Source organism: Passer domesticus, chromosome 28, assembly GCF_036417665.1.
Source record: "Passer domesticus isolate bPasDom1 chromosome 28, bPasDom1.hap1, whole genome shotgun sequence".
Lineage (NCBI taxonomy): Eukaryota > Metazoa > Chordata > Aves > Passeriformes > Passeridae > Passer > Passer domesticus.
The window spans coordinates 3,513,562-3,540,429 of record NC_087501.1 but is presented as its reverse complement, the minus strand read 5'-3'; the positions used below and the strand labels follow the sequence as shown (position 1 = coordinate 3,540,429).

General features: G+C 59.7%; 2 protein-coding genes across 3 annotated transcripts; one reads left to right on the top strand and one right to left on the bottom strand.

Annotated features, from left to right (window-relative positions):
- Window positions 1-1,546: 1,546 nt before the first annotated feature.
- LOC135287082 (splicing factor 3A subunit 2-like) lies at window positions 1,547-4,800 on the bottom strand. The gene is made up of 2 exons (XM_064400400.1): window positions 4,509-4,800; window positions 1,547-3,166 (listed from the first exon to the last, which is right to left on the bottom strand). Exon 2 carries the CDS (start codon window positions 2,609-2,611, stop codon window positions 1,703-1,705), a length of 909 nt encoding a protein of 302 aa, XP_064256470.1. The 5' UTR covers window positions 2,612-3,166; window positions 4,509-4,800; the 3' UTR covers window positions 1,547-1,702.
- A 98-nt stretch (window positions 4,801-4,898) lies between these two features.
- LZTS1 (leucine zipper tumor suppressor 1) lies at window positions 4,899-23,971 on the top strand. Of its 2 annotated transcripts, none has more exons than XM_064400399.1 (4): window positions 4,899-5,051; window positions 18,933-19,315; window positions 19,646-20,470; window positions 21,551-23,971. In XM_064400399.1, exons 2-4 carry the CDS (start codon window positions 18,992-18,994, stop codon window positions 22,208-22,210), a joined length of 1,809 nt encoding a protein of 602 aa, XP_064256469.1. In that variant the 5' UTR covers window positions 4,899-5,051; window positions 18,933-18,991; the 3' UTR covers window positions 22,211-23,971. The 2 variants fall into 2 exon arrangements, with proteins under 2 accessions (XP_064256469.1, XP_064256468.1); XM_064400398.1 differs by having other exon boundaries at window positions 4,900-5,051; window positions 19,643-20,470.
- Window positions 23,972-26,868: the final 2,897 nt, after the last annotated feature.

The window sequence follows — 26,868 nt, the reverse complement described above, 5'->3', positions numbered from 1 at the left end:
GGGATGGTTGGGATGGATGGGGATGGGTTGGGATGGATTGGGATGGTTGGGATGGATTGGGGTGGTTGGGATGGATTGGGGTGGTTGGGACAGGGTGGGATGGGTTGGGATGGTTGGGATGGATGGGGATGGGTTGGGATGGATTGGGATGGTTGGGATGGATTGGGGTGGTTGGGACAGGGTGGGATGGGTTGGGATGGATTGGGGTGGATTGGGATGGTTGGGATGGATTGGAATGGATTGGGATGGATTAGGATGGTTGGGATGGATTGGAATGGTTTCCCCCCTCCACCCCAACCAGAACAAGAATTATCCTGGCTGGCCTGGCTGGAAATCCTGTTGTGCAGCACAGTGGGGACAAAATCCCGGGACATCAGCTGGGGATGAGCTCCTGAATATTCCCAGCCCCAAAGCTGAGCCCGAAGCTGAGCCCTCAGCAATCCCAAAGACACATCCCAGTCCTGGAGTCCCAAATCCCTGCTCTGACACCTCTGGAAGGCTCAGGCTTTGGGATCAGGCCTTGAGCTCAGGCTTTGGGATCAGGATGAGAGATCAAACTTTGGGATCACCCTTTGGGCTCAGCCTTTGGGATTAGCCTTTGGGATCAGGTTTTGAGATCACCCTTTAGTCTCAGCCTTTGGGATCACCCTTTGGATCACCATTTGGCTCAGCTTTTGGGATCACCCTTTGGATCAGGTTTTGGGATCACCCTTTGGATCAGGTTTTGGGATCACCCTTTGGCTCATCCTTTGGGCAGCCCCACAGCCGCTTCCTCCCCCCCTGGAAGGGAAATTCCCATCCCCGTGGTTTTGGGAAGCACACCCATCCTCCAAGGCAGGAGAGCTGTGCCAGCCCCGTGTGACGCCCCTGCCCAGCCCCAGGGGATGTCCCTTCCATCCCCCCAACCCTTCCCACCCTACATCCCGTTCCTGGATCTGTTGAAAATCCAGATGGAAAAATCAAGGTACAATTTCTTTCCCTCCAGCCCTGCGGAGCCTTTGGGGGTTTTGTTTCCTTTTCCAGCCTTTGCCTCACTCCTCCAATCTTCCCTCATGGCTCTGTGGGGGAAAAAGTCATTAAATACACACCTACTTCTTGCTTTTATCACTGATCTGATTATCTTGTAATTCCCTCCCCGAGCAGCAAACGAGTGTGAACCGAGTTCTATCCAATTTCAACGGATTTGTAAATAATCTGGGAGTAGTAAAAAAAGAAAAAGAAAAAAAAAAAGGGGGGGGGAGGGTGGAAATCGTGTCTTTGTCATTTCTGCTTTTCCTTTATATTAAAATATAAGGGATTTTATTCCATGTAGCATGCAAATCCACTTAGGGCTGTGTCCAGGGTGATTCCAGGGAGGAATGAGGGGTGGGAAGGAAGAGGGAGGGACTCGCTCCCCACCTGAGCCACTCCCAGAGCTGCTGGACTGAGCGAGGCCCGGGAACATTTCCCTGCCCAAATTCCCTGCAGGGAAACAAATCACCCATGGCTCACCCCCCACTTGCAGCCAAAGGACAAAAAGTGGATTTTTGTGATTTTCCTTTTTTTTCTTTTATTTTTGTGGTTGGGTTTTTCTGGAGGAATTTTTAACCTTAAAATGTGGAATGTTTGCGGAGCGATTTTCACAACAGGTCAGGTCCCACCGTGGGGAAATCCAGGTGGATTCAGGGAGGCATTTCAGGACCTGGCCTTCACCCCACGCTCCTCAAGAACCCAAACCTCCACTGGGATCCTTTCCAGTTCCTCTCCGGGGCTCCCTTGCCCTGGGAAGGCGTCCAGGTGACTCGGTAGGTGAAGCAACACCGCGGCTCAGAGGCAGAGGGGGAGGAGGCAGCACCCGGGGCGAGTCCTGACACGACTGGGATGGGATGGGATGGATGGATGGATGGATGATGGATGGATGGATGGATGGATGGATGGATGGATGGATGATGGATGGATGGATGATGGATGGATGGATGATGGATGATGGATGGATGGATGGATGGATGGATGGATGGATGGATGATGGATGGATGGATGGATGGATGGATGGATGATGGATGGATGGATGGATGGATGGATGGATGGATGGATGGATGATGGATGGATGGATGATGGATGGATGGATGATGGATGATGGATGGATGGAAGGATGGATGGATGATGGATGGATGGATGGATGGATGGATGGATGGATGATGGATGGATGGATGGATGGATGGATGGATGGATGGATGGATGATGGATGGATGATGGATGGATGGATAAAAGATGGATGGATGGATAAAAGATGGATGGATGGATGGATGGATGGATGGATGGATGGATGGATGGATGGATGGAGCAGCCGGGCAGGGCAAAATCCATCCCAGGAGGAGCCAGGCAGGGTGAGTTCCAGCCCAGGAGGAACCAGGGAAGATGAGTTCCAGCCCAGGAGGAGCCGAGCACGTCCTCGGGGACAGCCCAGGCACAGCCAGGGGACACTGTGGGGCTCTTTCCCCCCACAGTGGTGGAGCTGCAGAGCTCCCAGCCCAGAGGATTCCTGGGAGCTCCAGCCGCTGGCCCAGCTAGAGCAGATCCCTCCTGTCTGTGGTTTGCTGTAGAAACACCGAGCTTGCTGAAAATGAATCATCACCGTTTTCCTGGCCCTTTTTCCCTGTGGAATCCTGCTAAACCCTCTCTGTGCTCACGTGAATTTGCTTTCGCCTTCCTCTCCTTCTCCTTGTCCTCCTCCTTCTGTTCCTACTTCTATTTCTCCCTCTCGCTCTCCTCCCTTCTTCTCCTTCTCTTCCTTCTCCTTGTTCTCTTCCTTCTCCTCCTTCATCTCCTCCCCCCCTCTCTTCTCCCTTCCTTCTCCTCCCCCTTCTTCTTTCTTCTCCTCCTCCTTCTCCTCCTCTCTTCCTCCTCCTTGTTCTCTTCCTTCTCCTCCTCCTCCTTCTCTTCCTCCCCCCTCCCTTCTCCCTCCCTTCTCCTCCTCCTTCTTCTTTCTTTTCCTCCTCCTCCTTCTTTCTTTTCCTCCTCCTCCTTCTCTTCCTCCTCCTCCTCCTTCTCTTCCTCCTCCTCCTCCTTCCCTCTCCCTCTTCTCCTCCTTCCTCTTCCTCCCTTCCCTTCGGAGCTCCACAATATCCGACTCCAGCCGCCTGCTCTGCTGTGGGAGCCGCTCAGCCCAGCAGAGACACCGAGGGAGCTGCCAGGAAAAAAAAAAAAAAGCCAGGGGGTGGATCTCCTCTGCCGAGCGGCAGCGCCATAAATCACAAAAATCCCATAAACCCCATAAATCCCGTAAATCCCAGCGCCGCTCCCCGTGCCGGCCCCACCCCCGCAGGCCCGTTCCCTCCGCTCAGGGCCCGGGAGGGCAGGGCCGGGCTTGGGGTCACGCCTCCCGCCCGGCCCGGGCTGCTGGAGGCTCCCAGCGGGGAATGGGGCCAATCCCAGTGCTGAGATCCTCGGGATGTGCCAGGGGATGGAGATCCATGCGTGGGACACCATCCCAACCCTGCGGGACACCATCCCAACCCTGTGGGACATGATGATCCCAATCCCATGGGAAACCGTCCCAACCTCGTGGGACAAAATGATCCCAATCCCGTGGGAAACCATCCCAATCCCAGGGGACACCATCCCAACCCCGTGGGACACCATCCCAACCCCGTGGGACACGATGATCCCAATCCCACAGGAAACCATCTCACCCCCCTGGGACACAATGATCCCAATTCCATGGGAAACTATCCCAATCCCATAGGACACCATCCCAACCCCGTGGGACATGATGATCCCAATCCCATGGGACACGATCCCAATCCCATAAAACACAGTGATCCCAATTCCATGGAACACGATCCCAATCCCACAGAATGCCATCCCAATCCCATGGGCACACAGCAGCCCGGTGTGAGACTGAACGGGGATCCTGGGCTGGAATGGGGGATCCTGGGCTGGAATGGGGGATCCTGGGCTGGAATGGGGGATCCTGTTCTGGAATTGGGGATCCTGGGCTGGAATGGGGGATCCTGGGCTGGAATGGGGGATCCTGTTCTGGAATTGGGGATCCTGGGCTGGAATTGGGGATCCTGGGCTGGAATTGGGGATCCTGTTCTGGCTCGGGCGATCCTCCCTCCCCGCACACCGGACCGGGCCGCAGCGCCGCCGCTCCGTGCCCAGGACAAGCCCAGATGTGGCCGGGACAAGCCCAGATGTGCCTCCAGCTGCCCGGCGGATATCTGAGCGCTGCGTCAGCGCCCCGACCCCGCGCGGGGCAGGCGGAAAACTCCGGGCAGGGAAACTCCTGGCAGGGAAATTCCAGGCAGGAAAACTCCGGGCAGGGAGCGGCTCCCAGGTGAGGGGGAGGAGGCGAACCCCCTCCCCAGGGGCCGGTGGGCAGGGACGGAAGGGACGTGGCAATGTCGCTGCCCCTCCAGCCCCGTTCCAGGCTGCCAGCGAGCAACAGGAGCTGGAAAATCGGGAGCAGGACAGACCTCACCTGCGGCCACGCACAGCCTGCCTGGGCTACAGAAATCGGGGCCCACCTGAATGGATTCAGCAGAGACCTTCGGGGCTTTCCTTTGGAGCGTCCCCGGCACTCCGGCGAGCCCAGGAGGGGTCGGGTCCCCCCCCGGCCCAGCGTTCCAGCCCCCCGAGGGGGTTGCCGGGGGTCAGAGGCGCGGGGATCCCTGCGGAATGAGCCGGGCACAGCCCAGGCCGCGATTTTGGAGCCTCAAAGCCCTCGCTCGGAATCCAGCAGAACAGGAACTTCAGCCCGGACCTTTCCCGGCCCTGCTGCCCCGGCTCGGTTCCCGCAGAGCCCGGATCCACCCGCGGGCCGCTCTCAGCATCCGGGAGAAACCCCCGCTGCTGCTCCTGCCCCAGCCGGGCCAGAGGAGGGGCCGGGGGCGCAGAGGAGGGGCCGGGGGCCGGCGCACAAAGCCGGGGGCTGCGCCGGGGCGGGCCCGGTGCGCGGCCGCGGGGTCCAGGCCCCTCCTCCGCCGCCGCGCCGGGGATGCTGCGGCCGGGCCGGCTCCGGGAGCCCCGCGGAGCCCCGCGCCGCGCCGAGGAGCCAGCGGCCACCCGAGGTGGGCACGGGGGGACACCGGGGGGACACCGGGGGGCCGCGACCGGGGGGGTCCGGGCAGGGCCACGGAGGGGACACGTCGGTGGCACCGGGGGACGCTGCCAGGGGAGGTGCGGGGACACTGACGGGACAGCGAGGGGACTCGGAGGGGCTGAGCTGCGCGGTCGGGGCTCCCCACAGTGTGATGGCTTTGGGGTGACCCCCCCCACGCTGGGCACGGCGGCCCCGGGGGTGCCGGCACCGGCCCGGCTCCGTGGGGACAGCGCTCGGGGCTCGGGGACAGGGCTGGGGCTCGGTGACAAAGAGTCGGGATCGCCCCGGGAGAGCGGCTGGGCTCGCCCCCGCTGCCGGCTCCCATCCCTTTGGCCGCTCGGAGCCGCCCGCGGCTCCCCCGGGGCTCAGCTCTGGCTTTTCGCTTCCCTCTGAAGTCTGGAAAACTTCTTTTCACACGGCAGCGAGAAAATTCTGCCTGTTCAGCACCTCGGTGCGGGCTGCCTCAGGTTACAGAGCCCCGGCCTGCCGGGAAGGAGGGGAAGGAAGGCAAGGAGCGGATGCCTTTGGTTTGTTGTCATCAGCTCGGAGCCATCCCGGCGAGGGGCTGCCTGCTCCTGCAGGAATTCTGCGCCGCTGGAGCTGCGCGGGCAGGGCCGGCTGCGTGGGAGGGGAGGAAGGAGCGCGGGGGACCCCTGCGGGAAATGCCAACCGCACCTGGGGGGATGCGGCAGCGCCGTCCCGCCGCCTCTGCCCGGGGCTCGGCCCTGCCCGGGGCTGCCCCCGCTCCGGGCCGGGCTCTGCAGCGCGGGGAGGGCGTGGGAGGGCGGTCAGAGCCGCCCCGAGGCCGCGCGGCTCCTGGAAAGCCGGGGATGAATCTGGCCTGGAACAGCGGCGCGGGGCTGTCACCGCTCAGCCGGGGACACGCGGAGCTCGGGGACAGACCCGCGCGGGGACGGGTCCTGGCAGGTCCTGGCAGGCGACATTCCCGGCGCTGCTGAGCCGTGTGTGCTCTGTGACATCTCCGGAGAGCCCTGGGCTCTCCCTCCTGCTCCAGGGGTCCCTCCCGCGGGACAGGACCCCCGGGTGTGGCAGGAGGGTCCCACACCCACCAGAGGGCCCGGGGGTCGTGTGGGACCCCCAGTGCTGATCCCCGCCCCCACCAGGGATGTGTCCCCATCCCTCGGTCCCGGCTGCAGGGGTGGCACAGCTGCATCCCGGGGAGCTGCGCTTGGTGTCCTGCTGTCCCCTCCTGCCACCCCCCCTCCGTGGCTGCCCTGTCCGGCAGTGCCCAGCCCTGGGCACTCCCTGGGCCCGGGGGGTTCCTCTCCGTGTCCCGTGCTCACAGTGGATCCTGCGACCTTCTCCTCCCCCGTGGGCCTCGGGCAGCCAGGAGGGAGCAGCACCGGCCCCATTTTTTGGGAGCAGGCCGATGTGTTTCCACAGGAGCCCCCAAACCCCCCCCAGAGCTCCTCTTCCGCACCCGAGGCTGTGGCGAGCGGAAAAGGAGCGGGGAAAAAAACTCCCCCACCATCAACCAGACACTGATTTACCTTCCCTGGGAAGCTCTGCCAGGGGTTCCTGGGCAGCCCAGCCTCCCACGCCAGTGTCACACTCTGTCCCCTGCGTGTGTCCGGCTCACCTCTGTCCCCAGCCAGGCTCCTCCAGTGTCACACTCTGTCCCTCCCGTGTGTCCATCTCACCCCCGAGCCCCCAGCCAGGTTTTCCCGGGGCTGCCAAGCCGCTCCGCCCGGGTCATTAATTACCAGTGCCATTAATGAGCGGCACAAAAGAGCTGAAAGTGCGAAATGCTCGCAATCGGCGTTGGGGGCAATTAATGGCAGCTGCAAAAGCGCACTCAGCCGCACAACCGCGGCTCCGGGGATGCTCCCCGTTCTCCCCGGAGCCCCCAGCCGTGCCCGGGGGAGCCCTGTGTGCCCGGGCGAGCCCTGCCTGGCACGGCGGGGCCGCTGGATGGGGCCGGAGCCGCTCCGTCCCTCCCACCCGTTCGTCACCGCTCCTGGCAGGCAGCGCTGCCGAGGGGGGAGGCGAAGGCAGGCGAGGCTCAGGCAGCAGCATGAGAGCTCCAGAGCAGCCCAGCGCCCCTGCAGAGCCCCAGCAGAGCCCCAGCAGAGCCCCCCGGCCGCGGGGCTGCCAGGGCAGCGCTGCCGTGCCCGGGTGTGCAGGGCAGGAGGGGCAGCGGGCGATGCTCGGCTGTGGAGGGGACAGGGGTCTGTGCCAGGGAGCTGCCGCTCCTCCTGCGCCCCCTGCTCCGTCCTCGGCCCCAAATGCCTCTTTTCCCTCTCTGGGGAAGGCTCTGTGTGCAGCGGGCAGGTCCGGTCATGCTCAGGTGAGGCTCAGCTGAGGCATCCACGGCACGCAGAGATGGGCAGCACAGAGCAGCAGGGGCAGGAATCTGATCCTTGGGACCATCCCAGGAACCCCTGAGAGCCGGAGCCGAGCTCCAGGGGCCCTTCCCGGGACACCAGGGGCCCTTCCCGGGACACCGAGTCAGCCGGGGCCACCGGCAGAGCTGGGTGCCCGCGCTGCGTGGCCAAGTGTGAAACCGTAGTAGCACTGCAGCTATTCCGGGAGCTGCTGCTAAACCTGCTGCAGAACCTGCTGCTAAAACTGCTCCTAAAGCTGCTCCTGGAGCAGCCCAGCCTGGCACAGACACGGCTGTGGCTCCGTGGCAGAGCCGTGGGACCCCCATCCTTTCCAGCAGGGAAAGCTCAGCCCCCACAGGAAATTTGGAGGGGTTTTTGCTGTGCCCTCAGCGCTGCCTGGCGTGTTTATAAATCTCCTCTCTCCTGGGAGGCCCCAAATCCACCCCCTGCCTGATTTATTCGGTGTTCCTCGCTCACCAGCTGCCCTTGGGGGGATTTTTCCAGGAGCTGCAGGGAAGGAGCGAGGCCGGAGCAGGAGCCCCGGGCAGGGTTTCCATTCGGGATTAGTTAAAAATAGCAGGGAATGCACAAAGATTCCGCACGTGGCTCACCAAGGCCTTCCCTGCTGCCGGCGTTTTGTGCTGCTCCCCTGGCTGGGAGAAGCCCCTGTGAGCAGCAAGGGCCAAGGAATTCCTGGGTTTTTTTGTGGGAAGCCCTGAGTGCTCCCAGGCGTGGCCATTCCCTGGATTTGGGGAGCCAGATCCTGCCCCGGCAGCGCTGGGGTTCCTGCAGCAGCGCCCCTGCAGCACTCCCAGCCAGACCTTCCTCCTCTTCCTCTTCCTCACAGCCAGGACTTCTCCCCCCGGGCTGAAATATTCCCATTTTCCCCTCGTGGCAGCAGCAGCGAAGGCAGCTCCTGCCTGAAGGGAGTTTTTATCATTTCTGGGAGAGCCTGGTCCCCGAGCTCTGGCTCTGGGAGGATCCTCCGAGGCCTGGGAGAGGGAGAGGATCCAGCTGGGAGATCCTGGGAAAGGAAAAGCTCCCAAAAATCCCTGCTGCCATCCCAGGGTGTCCCCTCCGAGCTCTCCCAGCTCTCCTGGGGGCAGGGCTGTGGGTTTGGGCCCTTGCCCAAGCCAAGATCAGAGGTTCCAGCTCAGGATCCGGGAACATTTGGATCTTTAAATCCCTCTTTTTCCATCTCCTCCTGCTCCTCCCAATTTTCGGAGCAATCCAGTGACATCTCCGTGAGCCACTTAGGGAAGAGCTCCGTTAAAGGTTAATTAAATATTCCCTGCAACTTTGATGCACATTTCCCTGTTGGGAGAGCTGCTCCATTTGGCAGCCAGGCATTAAAGGGGTGGATTTCACCACGGGCCAAGTCTGGGAAAGAGAGGAAGAGGAAAATAGGAAGCGAGAACTGAATTTGCCTTTTTTTTCCCCCCACTTCTGCCGCTGCATTGGAGCGTTGGGATGGGATGTGACACTCTGGGAAGCAGGAGAGGAGCTGGGGATGAGGAGACAGCGGCAGCAGATGCTCCTCACAGCCAGGACCCAGCTTGGCTCCTCACCACGAGCAGGAGCTGCCAGGCAGGGACAAAAATCCCCAAATTTAGGCAAGCTGGGTGTAACTGGTACCACAGACAGGGAAGGGAGGAATCACAGCGAAGCCCAGCCTGGAGCTGGCACTGGGTTTGGTTTGAGGAGGATCTTTAGGCCCTGCCTGGCCGAGGTTTCTCTCTGGCTCTCTCAGTTTCCTCAGGCTGGGGCAGAGATTTGGGGCTGTCAGCTGCTGCCAGGGCCACTGACTGCCCCTCCTGTTCCTCAGGCAGTGTCCAGCCCTTGGCTGGAGGAAAAAGCCCCAACCCAGCCCAATTCCAGCCCTTGTCCCCTTCCTCGCCGTCCCCAGGGCGCAGCGAGCAGGGGACAGCAGAGGGGGGCCCGTGCCCCTCATGGTGCCCACCCGAGCCCAGCAAGCCCAAATTTGCTTTATGGTGCCCAAAGTGGCCCTGAGAGGGGGTGAAGGAGCAGAGGGGGCACCCAGGGGGGGTGGGCTGGCTGCCGTGGCCACCAGGAGCAGAGGGGGCAGTGCCAGGGGGGCAATGCCAGCCGGGCAATGCCAGCCCCGCTGCTCCCGGCTGCTTTTCAGCCGCTCGGGAGAGGGGGGAGAGACAATAAAAGGCGCGGGGATTGCAAACACAGCCCGGTCTCCATGGCAGCCTGAGCACCGCTGCTAAATTTTGCCTGTACGTGGAGAGGATGCTGCTCCCCTCCTGTGCCCGGGGGAGTTGTGCAGCACCGAGAGCCTGGCCCAGGTATTTCCTGCGGCTTTTGGGCAGCTGCCTGCCTCGTGGAAGGAGCCCTGGGTGCCACCAGCGAAGGGGTTTGCTGTCCCCATCCCGGTTTCATCCATAATTCAGGGCCGAAGCCACGTGAGCAGCGCAAGCTGGGAGGAGAAGTATTTCGGGCTCATGCCGAGTTACAGCGAGTTCCTGCTATTTTTAGCAGGACAGACAAAGCTTTCCCACCAGGCAGAGCCCGGGGCCAGCGCGTGGGAGGCTGCGGGACCCCCAGCCCCGCCGGGGTGGGTTTTGCCCGGGCAGGAATTTGGGGATCCATCCCCGAACCCTCCCGGAGGTGCCCGGGGCAAAGCAGCCCCCGGAGCCGGGAATTCGAGCCGGCAGCGCGGCAGATTGTGCGGGGCAGGGTCGGGAAGGGAAGTGTGAGCAGGGGCCTGGCGGCTCCCGAGTGAAAGCCGGGCTCAGCTGCCACCACCCCGGCACCACCTGCCAGCCCCAGACGGCTCCCAAAATATCCCAAAATATTCCAAAATATCCCAAAAAAAAAAGTGCGGCGGGGCCGGGCAGGAGGGGCCGCTCCTCACCTCCAGCGAGGCGTCCCCCACAGCATCCCCAGGAGGCCAAATTGTCCCCAAATTTGGCTCTGTGGCTGCTCCCCACTAATGGAGGGGGGTGAACCCCCCAGGCTGGTGCCACTGCCACCCTTCAGGTGTCCCCAAACCAAAGCAGCGAGCGGCGTTCCTGCCTTGCCAATTAGCAGGGCTCTAATTGCCGTCTCAGTCGCTCATTAGCGCGAAAAGCCAGATGCTGGGAGGAATTAAGAGGAGCTGAAAGGATCTTTCTCTCCGCCCCAGGAATATTTAACGGTGTCTCACACGCGTTCCCTCTGTAGCCGAGCATGACTGATGTGGCTCGTGTGGGTGCTCCGTGAATCACCGAGCTCCCCAGGCCCGGCGACAGCAGCGGGGACAGAGCCGGGGGGCTCCGGGTGGCACTGGGAGGCTCTGGCACGTGGTGCCAGCTGGGGGGAGCTGGAGTGGATTTAACCCAAAAAAAGAGGGAGGAAAAATTCGGGTTCTGCTCTCGCGGGAAGGGCTGGGGGTTGTTCACGCAGATGTTGGTGTTGGGAGGATGGAAAGGACAGGGTTTGGAGGGCAAAAGAAAAGAAAAGAACAGGGTTTGGAGGGGAAAAAACAGCAGGGTTTGGAGACCCAAAAGCAGAATTTGGAGGGCAAAAGGAGCAGGATTTGGAGGGCAAAATAAGCGGGGTTTGGAGAGAAAACATTGCAGGGTTTGGGGAGCTAAAAGGGCAGGATTTGGGGAGCTAAAAGGGCAGGGTTTGGGGAGCAAAAAGAGCAGGGTTTGGGGAGAAGACATTGCAGGGTTTGGGGAGAAGACATTGCAGGGTTTGGGGAGCCTGGCCCCAGCTGGACTCAGGGAGAGCTGGGGGCCGAGCCGAGGAGGGTGGAGCAGGGATCCCCAAGCTCCTGGGATGTTCCCAGGCTGCCCTGGGTCCAGGAGGGAGCATCCATCCTTGGGGCCGGCTGGGAGCAGCCCCTGGCCGGGCTCAGGCGGGGACAGGGGCGGCAGGAGGGGCCGGGAATGTGTCCAGCCCGATTTTCTGGGCTCTGCAGCTCTCAAACTGCAGCTGTGTAGGGAGAGCTGGGGTTTGGCCTCCAGGAATCCCTCCTCGCTCAGGGAATTGCACACAGGGCAGCTCCAGGGCTGGCCTGGCAGCAGCAGATTCCCAAAGTGACTTTTGGGGACGGCAGGGCTGGCAGGGAGGAGGTGAAGATCAGTCCCTCATCATCACCATCTGGTGGCATCCCAGTTGATTCTGGGATCACAGGATGTGCTGAGCTGGGAGGGGCACACAGGGATCAGAGTCCCAGCCCTGGCCCTGCACAGACCCCAACAACCCCATCCCAGGAGCTCCGGGGCTGTGCCCATTCCCTGGGCAGTGCCCACCACCCTTTTCCAGCCCAGCCCTCACCTCAGCCTGGCTTTCCCAGGGGCTGTGACCCTGCAGGATCCCAGGGATCCATCCCAGGGGTTCCATCCCAGGAGATTCCATCCCAGGGGATCCATCCCAGGGGCTCCATCCCAGGGGATTCCATCCCAGGGATCCATCCCAGGGGTTGCATCCCAGGGGATCCATCCCAGGGGTTGCATCCCAGGGGATCCATCCCAGGGATCCATCCCAGGAGATTCCATCCCAGGGGTTGCATCCCAGTGGATCCATCCCAGGGGTTGCATCCCAGTGGATCCATCCCAGGGCTTCCATCCCAGGGGATTCTGGTTCTGGTTGGGGCCCCTCAGGGTTTGTGTGACCCCCACGTCCCCGGGGGCTGCGGGGCAGAGAGGAGAGGGACAGATCCCCTCCCTAGGCCGGGGATTCTCTGGGCTGAGGCTGCAGGGAGCAAACTCTCCGCGGGGATCACGGCTTGCTGCTGACACCGATTTCCTGCGGGTTGAGCAATCGTCCCCGGGCAGGGCCGGGAGCCTCACCCCGGGCAGGGTGGGGAGGGTGGGGAGGCAGCCCCGGAGCTCGGCCTGCCTGGGAATCCCTCCTGCTCTGCCCCAAACGCGGCTCGGAGCCGCCCGGGGATGGTTCCACCCTGCTCGCCCTGTGTGTCCGCGGCTCCTGCAAAGCCCTTCCCAAGGCTGCTGCTGAATTCAGAGATGATTTTGGGCTTTCTAAGTGACCTTGACCTGAGCCACCCTCCCGCAGGAACTGCTGTGATGCAAATTGCCTTTTTTTTCTTTTTTCCTTTTTTTGCCTTTCCCCCCTTTTCTTTTTTTCCTCCCCCCCCCTTTTTTTTTCCTTTCCTTTTTTTCCCCCTTTTCCCCTGTTTATTTAGGGTTTTTTTTTCTTTTTTTCCTGTTTTTTAATTTTTTTCCTTTTTTCCTTTTTTCCTTTTTTTTGTTTTTGTTTTTGTTTGGTTTTTTTGTTGTTGTTGTTGTTGTTTTTTTGGGGGGGGTTTTAGGTTTTGTGGTTTTTTGCTATTGAGCAATCGCCCCTTCACCCGCCGGCCTGCAGCGTGGTGCCCAGCTGCCAGGGCACAGTGGCACAGCCACTCTGGCACGGAGCCCACCCAGCCCCTGGCAGAGTCTCCCCTTAACGAGCTGCGAATTCTCCCGCTGCTCATTGACCGAACACGAAGTGTGATGGACTCCGGGGCCACTCGAGTGCCTGGAACGTGTCACCGAGGCGGCTTATTCTTCTCCACGAGTGTCCCCCCCCTTCGCTAATGGCAAATCGGGGCGGAACACATGGAGAGCGCTTTGTGCCGGGCCGCGATCAAACCCGGCCCGGTGGATGTCGCTGAATGAGCGGGGACAATGGTGGCAGTGAATGAAAGCCGTGCTGAGGGGCCCCGAGGCACAAAGCCTGCCCGGGCAGGGGCGGAAAACAGCCCCGGCAGCGCCGGGAGGGGCTCGGGCACGGGCTGGGGGCGAGCTCGGCTGGGCACGGGGCTCGCCAGGCGCTGGGGGATGCTGCTGGTTTGGGGAGCGAAAAGAGAGGGGTTTGGGGAGGGAAAATTGAGGGGTTTGGAGAGAAAAAAAGAGCAGGGTTTGGGGGTGAAAATAGCGGGGTTTGGGGAGAAAAACCAGCAGGGTTTGGGGAGTGAAAATAGCGGGGTTTGGGGAGAAAAAGGAGCAGGGTTTGGGGGGTGAAAATAGCGGGGTTTGGGGAGAAAAACCAGCAGGGTTTGGGGAGTGAAAATAGCGGGGTTTGGAGAGAAAAAAGAGCAGGGTTTGGGGAGAAAAAAGAGCAGGGTTTGGAGGGCAAAAAGAACAGGGTTTGGTGAGTGAAAATCAGGGTTTGGAAAGTAAAAAGAACAGGGTTTGGGGAGCAAAAAAGCAGGGTTTGGAGAGTGAAAAGAGCAGCGTTTGGGGGGTGAAAATAGCGGGGTTTGGGGAGAAAAAAGAGCAGGGTTTGGAGGGCAAAAAGAGCAGGGTTTGGAGAGTGAAAATCAGGGTTTGGAAAGTAAAAAGAACAGGGTTTGGGGAGAAAAAAGGGCAGGGTTTGGAGGGCAAAAAGAGCAGGGTTTGGTGAGTGAAAATCAGGGTTTGGAAAGTAAAAAGAGCAGGGTTTGGGGAGTAAAAAGGGCATGGTTTGGAGAGTGAAAACAAGCAGCGTTTAGAGGGTAAAAAGAGCAGGGTTTAGAGAGAAAAAAGAGCAGAGTTTGGAGGGCAAAAAGAGGAGGGTTTGGAGAGTAAAAAGAACAGGGTTTGGAAAGCTAAAAGATCAGGGTTTGGGGAGCCCGGGCCCAGCTGGGGACAGGGAGAGCAGCAGGAGCTGGAGCAGAGCTGGGCAGATGCTCTCACACACCCCAGGGCAGCTTTGTCACCTCAGCCCGGGGGGTTCAGCGGCGTTTGGGGGTCCTGGACGCTCAGTCTGGGTTTAGTGCAGCTCCGAGATCTGCACTGAGCCGTTCCCTTCACTGAGCCCAGCTCAGATGCTCCAGGTAGCACTTTCCACAATGGAAATCCCCGTTTTCCCCCCCAGGGCCACATCCCCGGTGTCCCCAAGGCCCGATGGCCGGGTGGGACAGGGACACAGCGCTCCAGGGGAAGGGGAAGGCTGAGGCTGAGCCCCGAGCCGGGCTCCTGGCAGCTGCTCCCAGCATCTCCCAACAAACACCCAAATGTGTGGGAGCATCTGCACGGCGAGGATGAATAATAATCCAGGAGGGAAAAGGCGGGGGCGAGAGCTCGCTGGGAAGAAGGAAGCGCTGGCATTCCAGAGAAGGGGGGGAAGAACAGGATCGGCAGGGAGCGGAGCGGCACCGCGAGGAAACCGCGGCTCCTGCCAGGGCAACCTGCTCGGGGAGGCGCAGGGAACGCTGCTGCTGCTGCAGCGGGCGAGGGGGAACGCTTCAAAGGCTGGGGGAGATAAGATTGAGGGAGATAAGAGTGAATTCCGGGGGGAAGGAGGCAGGGGAGAGCGGCGCTCCCACGTGCGGGGTAGGCATGACTGCGCTGACGAGATGCCATTCATTTTTTTCCCCCCTCTCCCTGCACAAGCCCGAGTGGGTGAATCCACGTGTTCTCCCCCATCCCGGGGTTCAGCCCGTGCTGTTTGTCGGGATCTGCCCCCCAGGACCCCCACGCTGCCAGGCGCTGCTCTGGGTGATGTCACCATGGCCATTCCGGGATTCCCTGATCCGGGGGGAGCTGGAAGCCCCTGGAAGGGTCACAGATCCACTTGGGATGGGGACACAGGGCTGCCACCGTGGCCATCCCGGGATTCCCTGATCCAGGGGGAGCTGGAAGCCCCTGGAAGGTTCACAGATCCACTCGGGGTGGGGACACGGGGCTCGTGCTGCTGCCACCACGGTGATGCCCACAAAAAACCCTTGGAAGGCTGGTTTGCTGCAGGCACAGAGTGACAGGGACACCTCTGTCTTCTGTGGCTCTCTGTGCTCGCTAATTGATCAGGGTAATCACCTCCAGGGGCTCTGGGGACAGCCAGGCCACACCGAGGACACCGTGACCCCACCCGCAGGTCCAATCACCCCTCTCACTGTCAGCTCACAGGTTGAACTCGATCTCAAAGGTCTTTTCTTTTAATTCTGGGTTTTTGTGACCTCTGACCAGTGCTCTCCAGCTGTGCACCCACAGCTGCCCACGGGACACCCCCACTTTCCCTCCCTGCGCTCTCAGTATCATTCACATTTATTTTTTGCCTTCACAAGCCGCCTGCCCTGACCCAGCCAAACTCCCCTGAAACACCCAGCCCCGATTTATCCACGCGGCTCTCGTGTGTGGATGTCCACAGTGACGGGGTTTGGTGGCCCAGCAAACGCCTCAGCATCCCCGCGTGGCACCCAGGGAAGGTGTTGAACAGGAAAGGGAGACAGCTCCGACCCCTCTCGGGGTCCTGTGCCCTCCCAGCTCGGCTGGCTCCTCTTTTTGCCGCCGTTGCCCGTGAATTCCAACTCCCCCACGGCTTCCCAAGCGTTCATTTTAAGAGGGAAGGAGAAGAAAAACGTGCCCAACCCTCTCGGGCGTGCGTGGGAGGGCTGGGGTTGATGGAAACGCCTCCTGCCAAGAGGCTGGAAAGTCCCAGCGCTGCCTCCCCGCTCCTCCATCTCCCACGGGCACCCAAAAATCCACGGGCACGTCTGCCCGAGGGGCAGCGAGCAGCTCCGACCTCTTCGGGGGCTCAAACCCCCCTGGGTGCGTGTAAACCCCACTGGGGGAAAATAAATTCCCACAAGTGTCACAGCCCGGGGATGGGATGGGCTGAGCGCAGAGCGCTGCCGGGGATGCTGGGCCGCAGGTGGCACCGGTGTCGTTGTCACCTGTGTCGTTGTCACCTGTGTCGTTGTCACCTGTGTCGTTGTCACCTGTGTCGTTGTCACAGCGCCTTCCACCCCCGCAGGCGCCGGCACGGGCTGTGCGGGGACAGTTCTGGGGACAATTGTGAGGACAATGGTGGGGACAGTTGTGGGGATAATGGTGGGGACAATCGTGGGACAATCATGGAGACAATTGTGGGGACAGTGGTGAGGACAATGTGGGGACAATGGTGGGGATAATTGGGAAAATTGTGGGGACAGTGGTGGGGATAATTGTGGGGAAAATTATGGGGACAATTCTGGGAATGATTGTGAGGACAGTTGTGGGGACAATGGTGGGGACAATTCTGGGAACGATTGTGGGGACAGTTGTGGGGACAATACTGGGGACAATGGTAGGGATAATGGTGGGGACAACTGTGGGGACAATGGTGGGGATAATTGTGGGGACAATTCTGGGAACGATTGTGGGGACAGTTGTGGGGATAATGGTGGGGACAATTCTCCGGACAGGACCATTGCGGGGACAATTCTCGGGACCATTTTGGGGACAATTGTCCGTCGCCCGCGATCCCTCTCCTCCTTGTGCGGTATCAGCAGCTTCCCGGCAGCCGCTCTGGCCTTTCTCGCTTCTCTTAATCTCCCAAAAATGGATTTGGGGATTTGGGGATTAGGCGGGCGGTCTGTCCTCCCCCCGCCCTTCATCCATCGCGCTCCTCGGGCACGGGGAGAGGAAAACAAATAAAGGGAGGGATGAGAGCAGGTGGGGCTGGGAGCAGCCAGGAATGGGAAAAGGGAGTGGGAAAAGAGAGGAATGGGAAAGAAAGGAGGAGGGAAAGAGAGGAGTGAGAAAAGAGGAGTGGGAAAAAAGGAGTGGGAAAAGAGAGGAATGGGAAAAGAAAATGGGGAAAGAGGGGAGTGGGGAAAGAGGAGTGAGAAAAGAGGAGTGGGAAAAACGAGTGGGAAAAGAGAGGAATGGGAAAAGAGAAATGGGGAAAAGAGAGAAGGGGGGAAAGAGGAGTGGGAAATGAGGAGCAGGAAAAGATGAGTGGGAAAAGAGAGGAGTGGGCAAAAAGAGGAATGGGAAAGAGAGGAGTGGGAAGAGAGGGGTGGGAAAAGAGAGGCCTGCCTCTGGGACTGAGGATAGGGCAGTGAGGGGGCCCTGGCACAGTGTTCCTGCACCCCCTCCACCACCCAACCCTCTCCCACCTCCAGTTTAACCCCCAAATTCCCGCTTGGACCGCCGGACCTGGGCCTGGGGAGCTCTGGAGCACCCAGTGGGAGCTCTGAGCTGCTCCAAGCACAGCACGGAGCAGAAACCTTCCCTCCCTCCTCCTCCTCCAGCGCAAACAGGACCCAGCTCGTTTTATTTCCGTGCCTTCCTCCTCCTCACCGCTAATTACCGAGATGGATCTGGTCCCCATTAGAGCCGAGCGTGGCGGAGGCCACCAGGAGCTGGGGCTTTATTTTATTTATATTTTCCCCTCACAACAAAGCGGGGGAGCCCCGCGTGCCTCTGATGGCAGCACTCAGCGCTCGCAGGGCCTCTCGTCCCCATTAGCGCTAATTAAGCCTCGCGGAGCCCCTTCTCAGGCAGTTAAAAGGAGCGCTGGGAAGCGGGGAGGGATGCGGGAGTGCCGGGATGCGGGAGAGGCTGTGGAGCCAGGATCTGTCCCGGAACCAGCAGGAGATGCGGGCGCCTGTTGGGATCACACCTAAAAATCGCCACAGATCCCTTTTCCTCCTCCGGGCGTTTTTAGAGAGCTTTCCTGGCTTTATCCAGGATGGATAAAAATCCACTGAGATTAATGAAATATTCCATAAAAGCCATTTAAATTAATCATAAATTAAAGCCATTTCAAGCCATTTCCTGGCTTTATCCAAGGTGGTCCCAAGCACAGCCAGAGCCCGACCACCCTCTGGGGAAAGAAGAGCCTTTCCCTGATGCCCAGCTGGATGTGTGGGAATGTGGGAATGGGAAATGTGGGAATGGGGAATGTGGGAACAGGATGTGCCTTCCTGGCACAGCGCTCTGGGTGCTGTCCTGTCCATGTGTTTGAGGGTCCCAGGATGAGGGAAGAGATGAATCTGACTCCATATTTCTTAGAAGGCTGATATTATATTAATTATATTATATTATATTATATTATATTTATTATATTATATTATCTTATATTTTAAAAGTGCTATGCTAAACTATAGGGAGAAAGGAATACATCAGAGGACTAGGAAAGGAATGAAAATAAAAACCTGTGACAGACTGAGAATTGACACAGCTGTGATTGGTCATTAAGTAAAAACAATTCACATGAGAGCGATCAAAGGTGCACCTGTTGGTAAACAACCTCCAGACCCCATTCCACAGCAGCAGAGAGTTGTTATTTACTTTTATTTTCTGAGGCTTCTCATCTTCTCAGGAGAAAAATCCTGGCAAAGGGATTTTTCATAAAATATCACAGTGACAGTTCAGCCTTTTCATACAATTAAAAATTTTTAAAAATTGTGTTTGTAATCCTTCTGCTTGGCCCTTGCAGAAGAGAGAGCAAACACATCTCGAGAGGTTTATCTGTTGCCAATCAAAACCTCAGTCAAGTGCTGATGTGGAATGATCAAGGAGATTCTTCACCTGTAGAGCATCAAATCCTACCATATCCCTAAACCAAAGCTTACAATATAAGAAAATGCAAAAAACCCATGAAAAAAAAAAATGTCCATTGCTAACATCTCTTTTCTGAGGCTCTGAGGCTCCTCAGGATTAAAATCCTGGCGAAGGGATTTTTCATAAAGATATCACCGTGCCACTGTCCCTGTCACACAGAGCCCTGTCACACCCCCAGCCCGCGTTCTCTGCCACCCTCGGGTGGCCTCTCCCGCTCACGCCGTGTCCCCGTGTCCCCAGGCTCGCCGCTCCCGGCCGCACGGCGGGCTCTGCTATGATCTGGCGGCGCCGGGAGCAGCATGGGCAGCGTCAGCAGCCTCATCTCCGGCCACAGCTTCCACAGCAAGCACTGCCGCGCCTCGCAGTACAAGCTGCGCAAGTCCTCGCACCTGAAAAAGCTCAACCGCTACTCGGACGGGCTGCTCCGCTTCGGCTTCTCGCAGGACTCCGGCCACAAGTCCGGCTCCAAGAGCAGCAAGAATGAGGATTTCTTTTACATCAAGGTCAGCCAGAAGGCGCACGGCTCGCAGCGGGAGCTGGGTGTGCCCGCCGGGACCAGCGGGCTGGACTTCGGGACGCCCACGCCGCAGAAGCTGATGCCCTTTCCCAGCCAGCTGGAAGTGGTGAGTGTGGAAAAGCGGCCCTGGAAGCGGGGGGGATGTCCCGCTGTCCCCAAAGTGTCTGCAGGTGCCACCACGGGGTTGTTGTGTTGGTTGTGGTGCCTGAGGAAGCTCAGGGAGAGCAGGGGCAGCTGGGGGCACTCTGCCACCTCTGCTGTCGGGAGTTTGAATCAACAACAGGAGCCTTTAATTTCCAAACCCAGTTTTAGCCTGCAGCTTCCCCCGAGCCCCGAGGGGACTGTCCCACTGCAGGGGTGCCATCCCGGGGGGCAGAAGGGGCGGGAGGACACTCAGAGCTCGCTCGGTGCTGACGGGCTCTGCTCTCCCCAGCAGGGTGGGGACAAGCCGCTGCCTCGCCCCACGGCCTTCAAGCCGGTGCTGCCGCGCTCCGGGGCCATCCTGCACTCGTCCCCCGAGAGCGGGGGGCCCCTGGGCCAGCAGCTGCACCCCCCGGAGAAGGGCAAGGAGCAGGAGCTGCGGCCGCTGCCGTGCTCGGGGGGCCTGTCCGACTCCGGCCGCAACTCCATGTCCAGCCTGCCCACGCACAGCACCAGCAGCAGCTACCAGCTGGAGCCCCTGGTCACCCCCATGGGCCCCATCAGCCGCTTCGGGGGCTCTGCCCACAACATCCTGCAGTGCGCCATCATCCAGGACAGCAACATGATGAGCCTCAAGGCCATGTCCTTCTCCGACGGCGGCAACAAGATCCTGAACCCCGGCAAGGCCCCCCAGCACCGCGCCGCCGCCGAGAAGAGCGTCTGCGTGCGCTCGCCCATCGCCACGGATGAATCCACCATCCAGGAGCTGGAGCAGAAGCTGCTGGAGAGGGAGGGCGAGCTGCAGGAGCTGCAGTCGAGCTTCGAGGAGAAGGAAATCAGCTCCTGCCAGGCCTACGAGGAGAAGCAGCGGCGCTGCAAGGAGGAGCTGGAGGGGCTGAAGCAGAAGTGCAACAGCAAACTCAAGCAAACCTCGCAGAAGACGCAGCGGACGCAGCAGGTGCTGCACCTGCAGGTGTTCCAGCTGCAGCAGGAGAAGCAGCAGCTGCGGGAGGAGCTGGAGAAACTCATGAAGGAGCAGAACCTGCTGGAGACCAAGCTGAGGTCCTACGAGAAGGAGAAGACCAGCTTTGCCCCGGCGCTGGAGGAGACGCAGTGGGAGGTGAGAGGCAAAAGGGGGAGCAAGGAGCAAGGGGGGCATGGAGGGGGAGAGCTCAAACCCCCCATCCCGTCCCATCCCATCCCATCCCGTCCCATCCCATCCCATCCCATCCCATCCCATCCCATCCCAGCCCTTCCCATCCCATCCCATCCCATCCCATCCCATCCCATCCCATCCCATCCCATCCCATCCCATCCCATCCCAGGCTGTAGGAAATGGATGTGAAATCCCAGCAGAGCCCCAGGGGAGTGGGATTGAGGCTCTCACTGCCCCCCTGAACCCTTCCCCTCACCCAAAGGAACAAGCACAGCACAAACCCCTCAGGCGTTAAAATAATTCAGCATTCCTGGCCTCCAGCTCGGGTTTTCCTGCCCCACAGGAGCTGTGAAGCTGCCTTCCCTTAAGGAAGTGGGAATTCCTTGGGCTTGCCACGGCCATTTGTTAGGGAGCAGTAAAACCTTCCACTCTCTGCTTAATGTTAATTTACTCACTCCTTGGTACTGCTGAGCAAACACTGTTAATCTGCTGGAAATTCCAATGTTTAGGAAGAGGAATATTAATTACAAATTAATAGTAATAATAAAAAATAATAATATGTACTGTTATTTAATGTAATATTAATTATAAATAATACTTGTAATTAAATTAAAATTCAAAAAAATAGTGATAAAAAAGTTAAATTCAGGGTCCATAATTCTAAAAATTAGTGGTAAGGAAATTAAATTCGGGGTCCATAATTTTAAAAAATAATGGTAAGGAAGTGAAATTCAGGGTCCAAAATTTTAAGAAATAATGGTAAGGAAGTGAAATTCAGGGTCCAAAATTTTAAGAAATAATGGTAAGGAAGTGAAATTCAGGGTCCAAAATTTTAAGAAATAATGGTAAGGAAGTGAAATTCAGGGTCCAAAATTTTAAGAAATAATGGTAAGGAAGTGAAATTCAGGGTCCAAAATTTTAAGAAATAATGGTAAGGAAGTGAAATTCAGGGTCTCCACGTGCTGCACCCAGCTGTGCCCGGCTCACAGGGGGTACCTGCCCGTCCCCATGGTCCAGCCCTCACTCAGGTGTTCTCCCCCCAAGGTGTGCCAGAAATCTGGGGAGATCTCGCTGCTGAAGCAGCAGCTGAAGGAGTCGCAGACCGAGCTCACCACCAAGACCACGGAGATCCTGAGCCTGAAGGCGCAGCTGAAGGAGGTGAGGCTGAAGATGGAGGGGCTGGAGATGAAGAGCCAGGAGCTGGAGGCGTCGCTGCGCACCAAGGCCATGGAGCTGGAGGTGTGCGAGAACGAGCTGCAGCGCAAGAAGAACGAGTCGGAGCTGCTGCGGGAGAAGGTGAACCTGCTGGAGCAGGAGATCGTGGAGCTGCGCTCCGAGCTGGCCGCGCTCCGCCAGCAGCTCAGCGAGGCCCGCGAGGGGCCCCGGCCGGGCGGGGACGATGCCCAGGCCCTGCAGGGGCAGCTGGAGAGGCTGCGGGCCGAGCTGAAGGCGGAACGCGACAACAACGAGCAGATGAGCTGCAGCTTCCAGCACGAGCGGCAGACGTGGAAGGAGGAGAAGGAGAAGGTGATCCACTACCAGAAGCAGCTGCAGCAGAGCTACCTGCACATGTACAAGAGGAACCAGAGCCTGGAGAAGATGCTGCAGCAGCTGGCGGCGGGCGAGGACGGCAAGGAGCCCATCGAGCTGGAGATCCCCGGCGCCGACGTGCCCTACGAGGACATCATCGCCACCGAGATCTGAGCCGCTGTCCCCGCCCCGCAGCCGAGCCGAGCCGTGTCCCCCCTGTCCCTCCGTCGTGTTCCAGAGGTGACCAAGCCACTCGTGCCAATGGTGACGTGCCCGCAGCTCCCCCGCCCCGGCACCGCCCCGGCACTGCCCCCTCTGCCCCCGGGCAGGGATCAGGACTCCAGGGAATTCTCTGCCATCCGTGCCCAGCGCCCAGGGGATGCTCTGCTCCAGGCTTGGGGAACCCGGCCTGGCCCCGTTCCGGGGGTGGCACAGCTCCAGGGATGGCACAGATCCGAGGATGGCACAGCTCCAAGGATGGCACAGCACAGTCCTGCCCGCTGATGGTGACAGGAATCAGCCCCAGTGTGTGCCCAGCTCCGGGGGTGGCACAGCTCCAAGGATGGCACAGCTCCAAGGATGGCACAGCACAGTCCTGCCCGCTGATGATGGCAGGAATCTGCCCCAGTGTGTGCCCAGCTCCAGGGATGGCACAGCACAGTCCTGCCTGCTGATGATGGCAGGAATCAGCCCCAGTGTGTGCCCAACTCCAAGGATGGCACAGCACACTCCTGCCTGCTGATGATGGCAGGAATCTGCCCCAGTGTGTGCCCAGCTCTAAGGATGGCACAGCACACTCCTGCCCACTGATGGTGGCAGGAATCAGCCCCAGTTTCCTGGAGGAAGCTCCCACTCCTCCTCACCCTCCGTCAGCGCCAATCCCAGGGCGCTGTGGGAGCACAGAGCCACCTCCTGCCACTGCCACATCCACCCCTGGCAGCCCCGAGGGCCTCAGGAAGGTCCCCAGCTGCTCACACCCCCCTGGTACAGCCCACCTCCATGAAATCACCCTGAAATCACCCTGAAATCACCCCGAAATCACCCCGAAATCACCCTGAGATCCCCGTTCAGCCCGAGCACAGCCCCCCTGCACCGCACCCAGAGCCCTCCCTGTGCCCAGCATTCCCAGCTCCCATGGACAAGGACTCTGTCCCTTCTCCCGGCTGCCAGCCAGCAGCTGCATCCAAGGATTCCCAGCAATGTCCCAGCCACGGTGTGACCAAGGAAGGGGGTTTGTGTTCACCCCTGCACTCGCTAGGGCTGTCCCTGGCTGCCTTATCTCCTCCCGTGCCCTGATCCCAGGGATCCGGCCAAGGGGAGCTGTTAAACACCCCAAACCAACCACTTCCACCTTAATTTCTACCCCAGCTCTTAAAAGTTCCTCCTGCCACCAGCGAGTGGCTCCACAGATAATGAGGTGGCGCTGCTGGTGACCCTCGTGTCCCCCTGGCTGGGGAGGGAACCAGCAGGACCCCGTTTGTGGGGTGGGGGCTCCAGGGGACCCCCCTGTGCCAGTGCAATGATATTTTTGCTGCAATTATTTACCCACTGCCCCATCCCAGGGCTCTTGGGGGGGGTTTCTTGCACAGTCCCAACACTGCCAATTTGGCCATGGGCTCTGAGCTGTGCAAAATTCCGAGTCCCTCGTGCCACTCCAGCCTGGAAATGTGACACACAGGAACCAACCAGTCTGTGCCTTCTGCGCCCGGCCCTGAGCACCCCAAACCACTGCCCCAGCTCTCCTGGCTGGGTCTGGCACTGCCCGGCCAGTCCTGGCACTGCCCGGCCAGTCCTGGCACTGCCCAGCTGGTCCTGGCACTGCCCATCCAGTCCTGGCAGTGCCTGGACAGTCCTGGTACTGCCCAGCTGGGTCTGGCACTGCCCATCCAGTCCTGGCACTGCCCATCCAGTCCTGGCACTGCCTAGTCAGGTCTGGCACTGCCCAGCTGGTTCTGACACTGCCCAGCCACTCCTGGCACTGTCCAGCTGGGTCTGGCACTGCCCATTCAGTCCTGGCACTGCCCATCCAGTCCTGGCAGTGCCTGGACAGTCCTGGTACTGCCCAGCTGGTTCTGACACTGCCCAGCCACTCCTGGTACTGTCCAGCTGGGTCTGGCACTGCCCATTCAGTCCTGGCACTGCCCATCCAGTCCTGGCAGTGCCTGGACAGTCCTGGCACTGTCCAGCTGGGTCTGGCACTGCCCATTCAGTCCTGGCACTGCCCATCCAGTCCTGGCACCGGCACAAGCGATGCTCACCCCCAGCCCGCTGGAAAAGCCAACCTGAGGCTCCTGCGGGTGCCCCCGGTGCCAGTCCCAGTTCCTGCCCTGCCCAGCCCAGCCCTGTCCCAGTCCCAGTCCCTGCCCTGCCCAGTCCCAGCCCTCCCCTGCCGAAGGATGTTCGGAAAGCTGAAGGATCGGGGATGGCGAGGCCGGGAGGGATTTCGTGCACTCCCCAATGCCGGGAGGGATTTTGTGCACCCCCAAAACTGGCAGGGATTTCGTGCACCCCCCCAAAACCGGGAGGGATTTTGTGCACCCCCAAAGCCGGCAGGGATTTCGTGCACTCCCCAATGCCGGGAGGGATTTCGTGCACCCCCGATGCCAGGAGGGATTTCGTGCACCCCCGATGCCAGGAGGGATTTCGTGCATCCCCCAAAACCAGGAGGGATTTCGTGCACCCCCCGAGGCCGGGAGGGATTTCGTGCACCCCCCAAAACCAGGAGGGATTTCGTGCACCCCCGATGCCGGCACAGCCCCGCCCGGCTGCCGAGGGAGCAGAGCCCGTCCCGACCTCGCCCCACCGCGGCAATTCCCCGCTCCTGACCCGGTGGCACCGTCCCTGTCCCCGTCCTTGTCCCCAGGCGTGTCCCTCGGTCCCCCAGCTCTGTGATGTGATCTCCAGAGGCCTCGCCGTGCTGCCTTTGCACAACCGCGCTGTGTGTGCCCGTCGCATTCCAGGTGTGTCGCTCCAGGCCCCGGCCTGGACAGAGAATTATTTTTCTGCAGGTTTTCTTTTTATTTTGTTTTGGTTTTGTTTTTTTTTTTTTTTTTTGGATGTTCTTTCTGGTGACTGATGTAAACTACTGGTTAATTTTATGGTTTTATTTATAAATAAATTTTTTAAAACTTCCCCAGCCTCTCTCTGCGGGTGCTCGGTGGCGTTTTGAGGATTTTCCGTGCCTGAGCCACCAGAATTTATCACAGCCCACCAGGGTCCCCTCTGGGGACATCCTTGCACCTGCCCTGCTTTTCCCAGAGTTATCTCTGCTCTGCAGCTGGGATAACCCGAGCATGGAGAAGCAGGGATTGGGCTCGGGTGGATCAGGGAGGGTGGGATAATCCACCCTGCAGGTGGGCCTGGATTTCACCCCAGCATCCCTGAGCAGGCAGGGCCCGACCCCGAGGAGATCCAGGGAAAACAATTCCCGAGGGAGAGCTGGAGCGTGGCTGCTGGAACAAACCCGAGCTCGTATTTTGACTGTTTCAGCTGTTTTGCTCCAAACCAAATCAACTCTGTGAAAAAACAGCGTGGGGGGAGGTGAAGGGGGAGGTTTGGGGAGCAGAAAATGGGGAAAACTCTCCAATTTCAGGAAACTCAGCTCATTCTGCCTGCAGGGGGTGGATCTGGGCACCCCAAACAGGCACCTGGCACCTGCTGCTGCTTTCCAGGGAAATTTGGCTGTGCTCCTGCTGCCCCAGGAGTGAGGGAAATTGGTTTTTAGAGTTTATTGATTTTTAGTTTATTTTGGAACCGCTGGGGAGGAGGGGACAGGAATTCCCCGCCATGAGGGCTCTGTGCCTGAGGGTCCCTCCTGTCACAGCCAGCCCAGCCCTTCCCAGCCCTTCCTTCCCGGGAATCCAGGCAAGGCAGCAGCAAGGAGAGCCCTGAGCCCCCAGCTCTGCCCGGGAGAACTGCCAGGGGACATCTCTGTCCCTCAGAGGTCACAGCCCAGCTCAGCAGGGCCAGGAGGAGCCAGGCCAGGGCCAGCAGGGACAGCAGCACCCCCGAGGGCACAAACACCCCAGGGAATTCTTAGGAGCGCCAAAACCTCTTCACTGGCGACCCAAAATCCCAGCCCTGAGGGCTCTGGGCTGCTTCTCCCAAAAGCGGGTGATGATCCTGCCCATTTTCCAGCAAACCCCTCCTGAAACTGTGGCTGAGCTGTGCCAGCCTTGGCACAAACCTGGCAGGGGACAGCACCAGGATGTGAATTTCTGGGAGAGCACGAGGATGTGAACTGGTCCTGAGAAAGCCCCAGGATGTGAAATGCTCCTTGGAGAGCACCAGGATGTGAACTGGTCCTGTCCTGGGAGATCCCCGGGACAGCTGGGACCCTGCTCCCGCAGGAGACAGAGCAGGAAGGAGCAGCAAGGCCAGGGGAAAATCATTTTTTGGAGCCAAAGCACCCTCGGGGACAGGCTCAGCACGACCAGGCTGAGGCAGCCAGGCTGGTTTTGGGGGGCAAACGGGAGAACGAGCCCAGCCGGAGCACGGCCCGGCCCGGGGGTCCCTGCTCCGCTCCAGCTGCCGCGGGAGCAGCGCGATCGTTGCGCTAATGAGCGTAATGAGCGCATGCAAATCAGCCCGGAGCGGAGAAAGCCGATTTGCATCTCCTTTAAACGCGGCACCGCACGCGTGTCTGGCTGTGTGCGGGACAGAGGCATCCCCAAACCAAACCCAAACCCAAACCCAAACCCGAACCCGAATCCTCCTCCGCGGCGCTGCCTGGGACCGGGAATTGCCCGGAGGCACCTCGCGCTCGCAGGGCGGCTTTGGGGAGCAAAACGCCGCTTTTGATGTGCAAATGAGCCCCGGCCGCTGTGCCACCA

What these genes read in the sequence shown, in the direction of transcription:
- LZTS1 (XM_064400398.1), top strand. Translation starts at nt 18,992, where the DNA reads ATGGGCAGCGTCAGCAGCCTCATCTCCGGCCACAGCTTCCACAGCAAG. An exon ending in TTCCCAGCCAGCTGGAAGTG is followed by an intron (nt 19,316 to 19,642) that starts GTGAGTGTGGAA and finishes TGCTCTCCCCAG; the next exon opens with CAGGGTGGGGACAAGCCGCT. An exon ending in TGGAGGAGACGCAGTGGGAG is followed by an intron (nt 20,471 to 21,550) that starts GTGAGAGGCAAA and finishes TCTCCCCCCAAG; the next exon opens with GTGTGCCAGAAATCTGGGGA.
- LOC135287082 (XM_064400400.1), bottom strand. Translation starts at nt 2,611, where the DNA reads ATGATTCATTTTCAGCAAGCTCGGTGTTTCTACAGCAAACCACAGACA.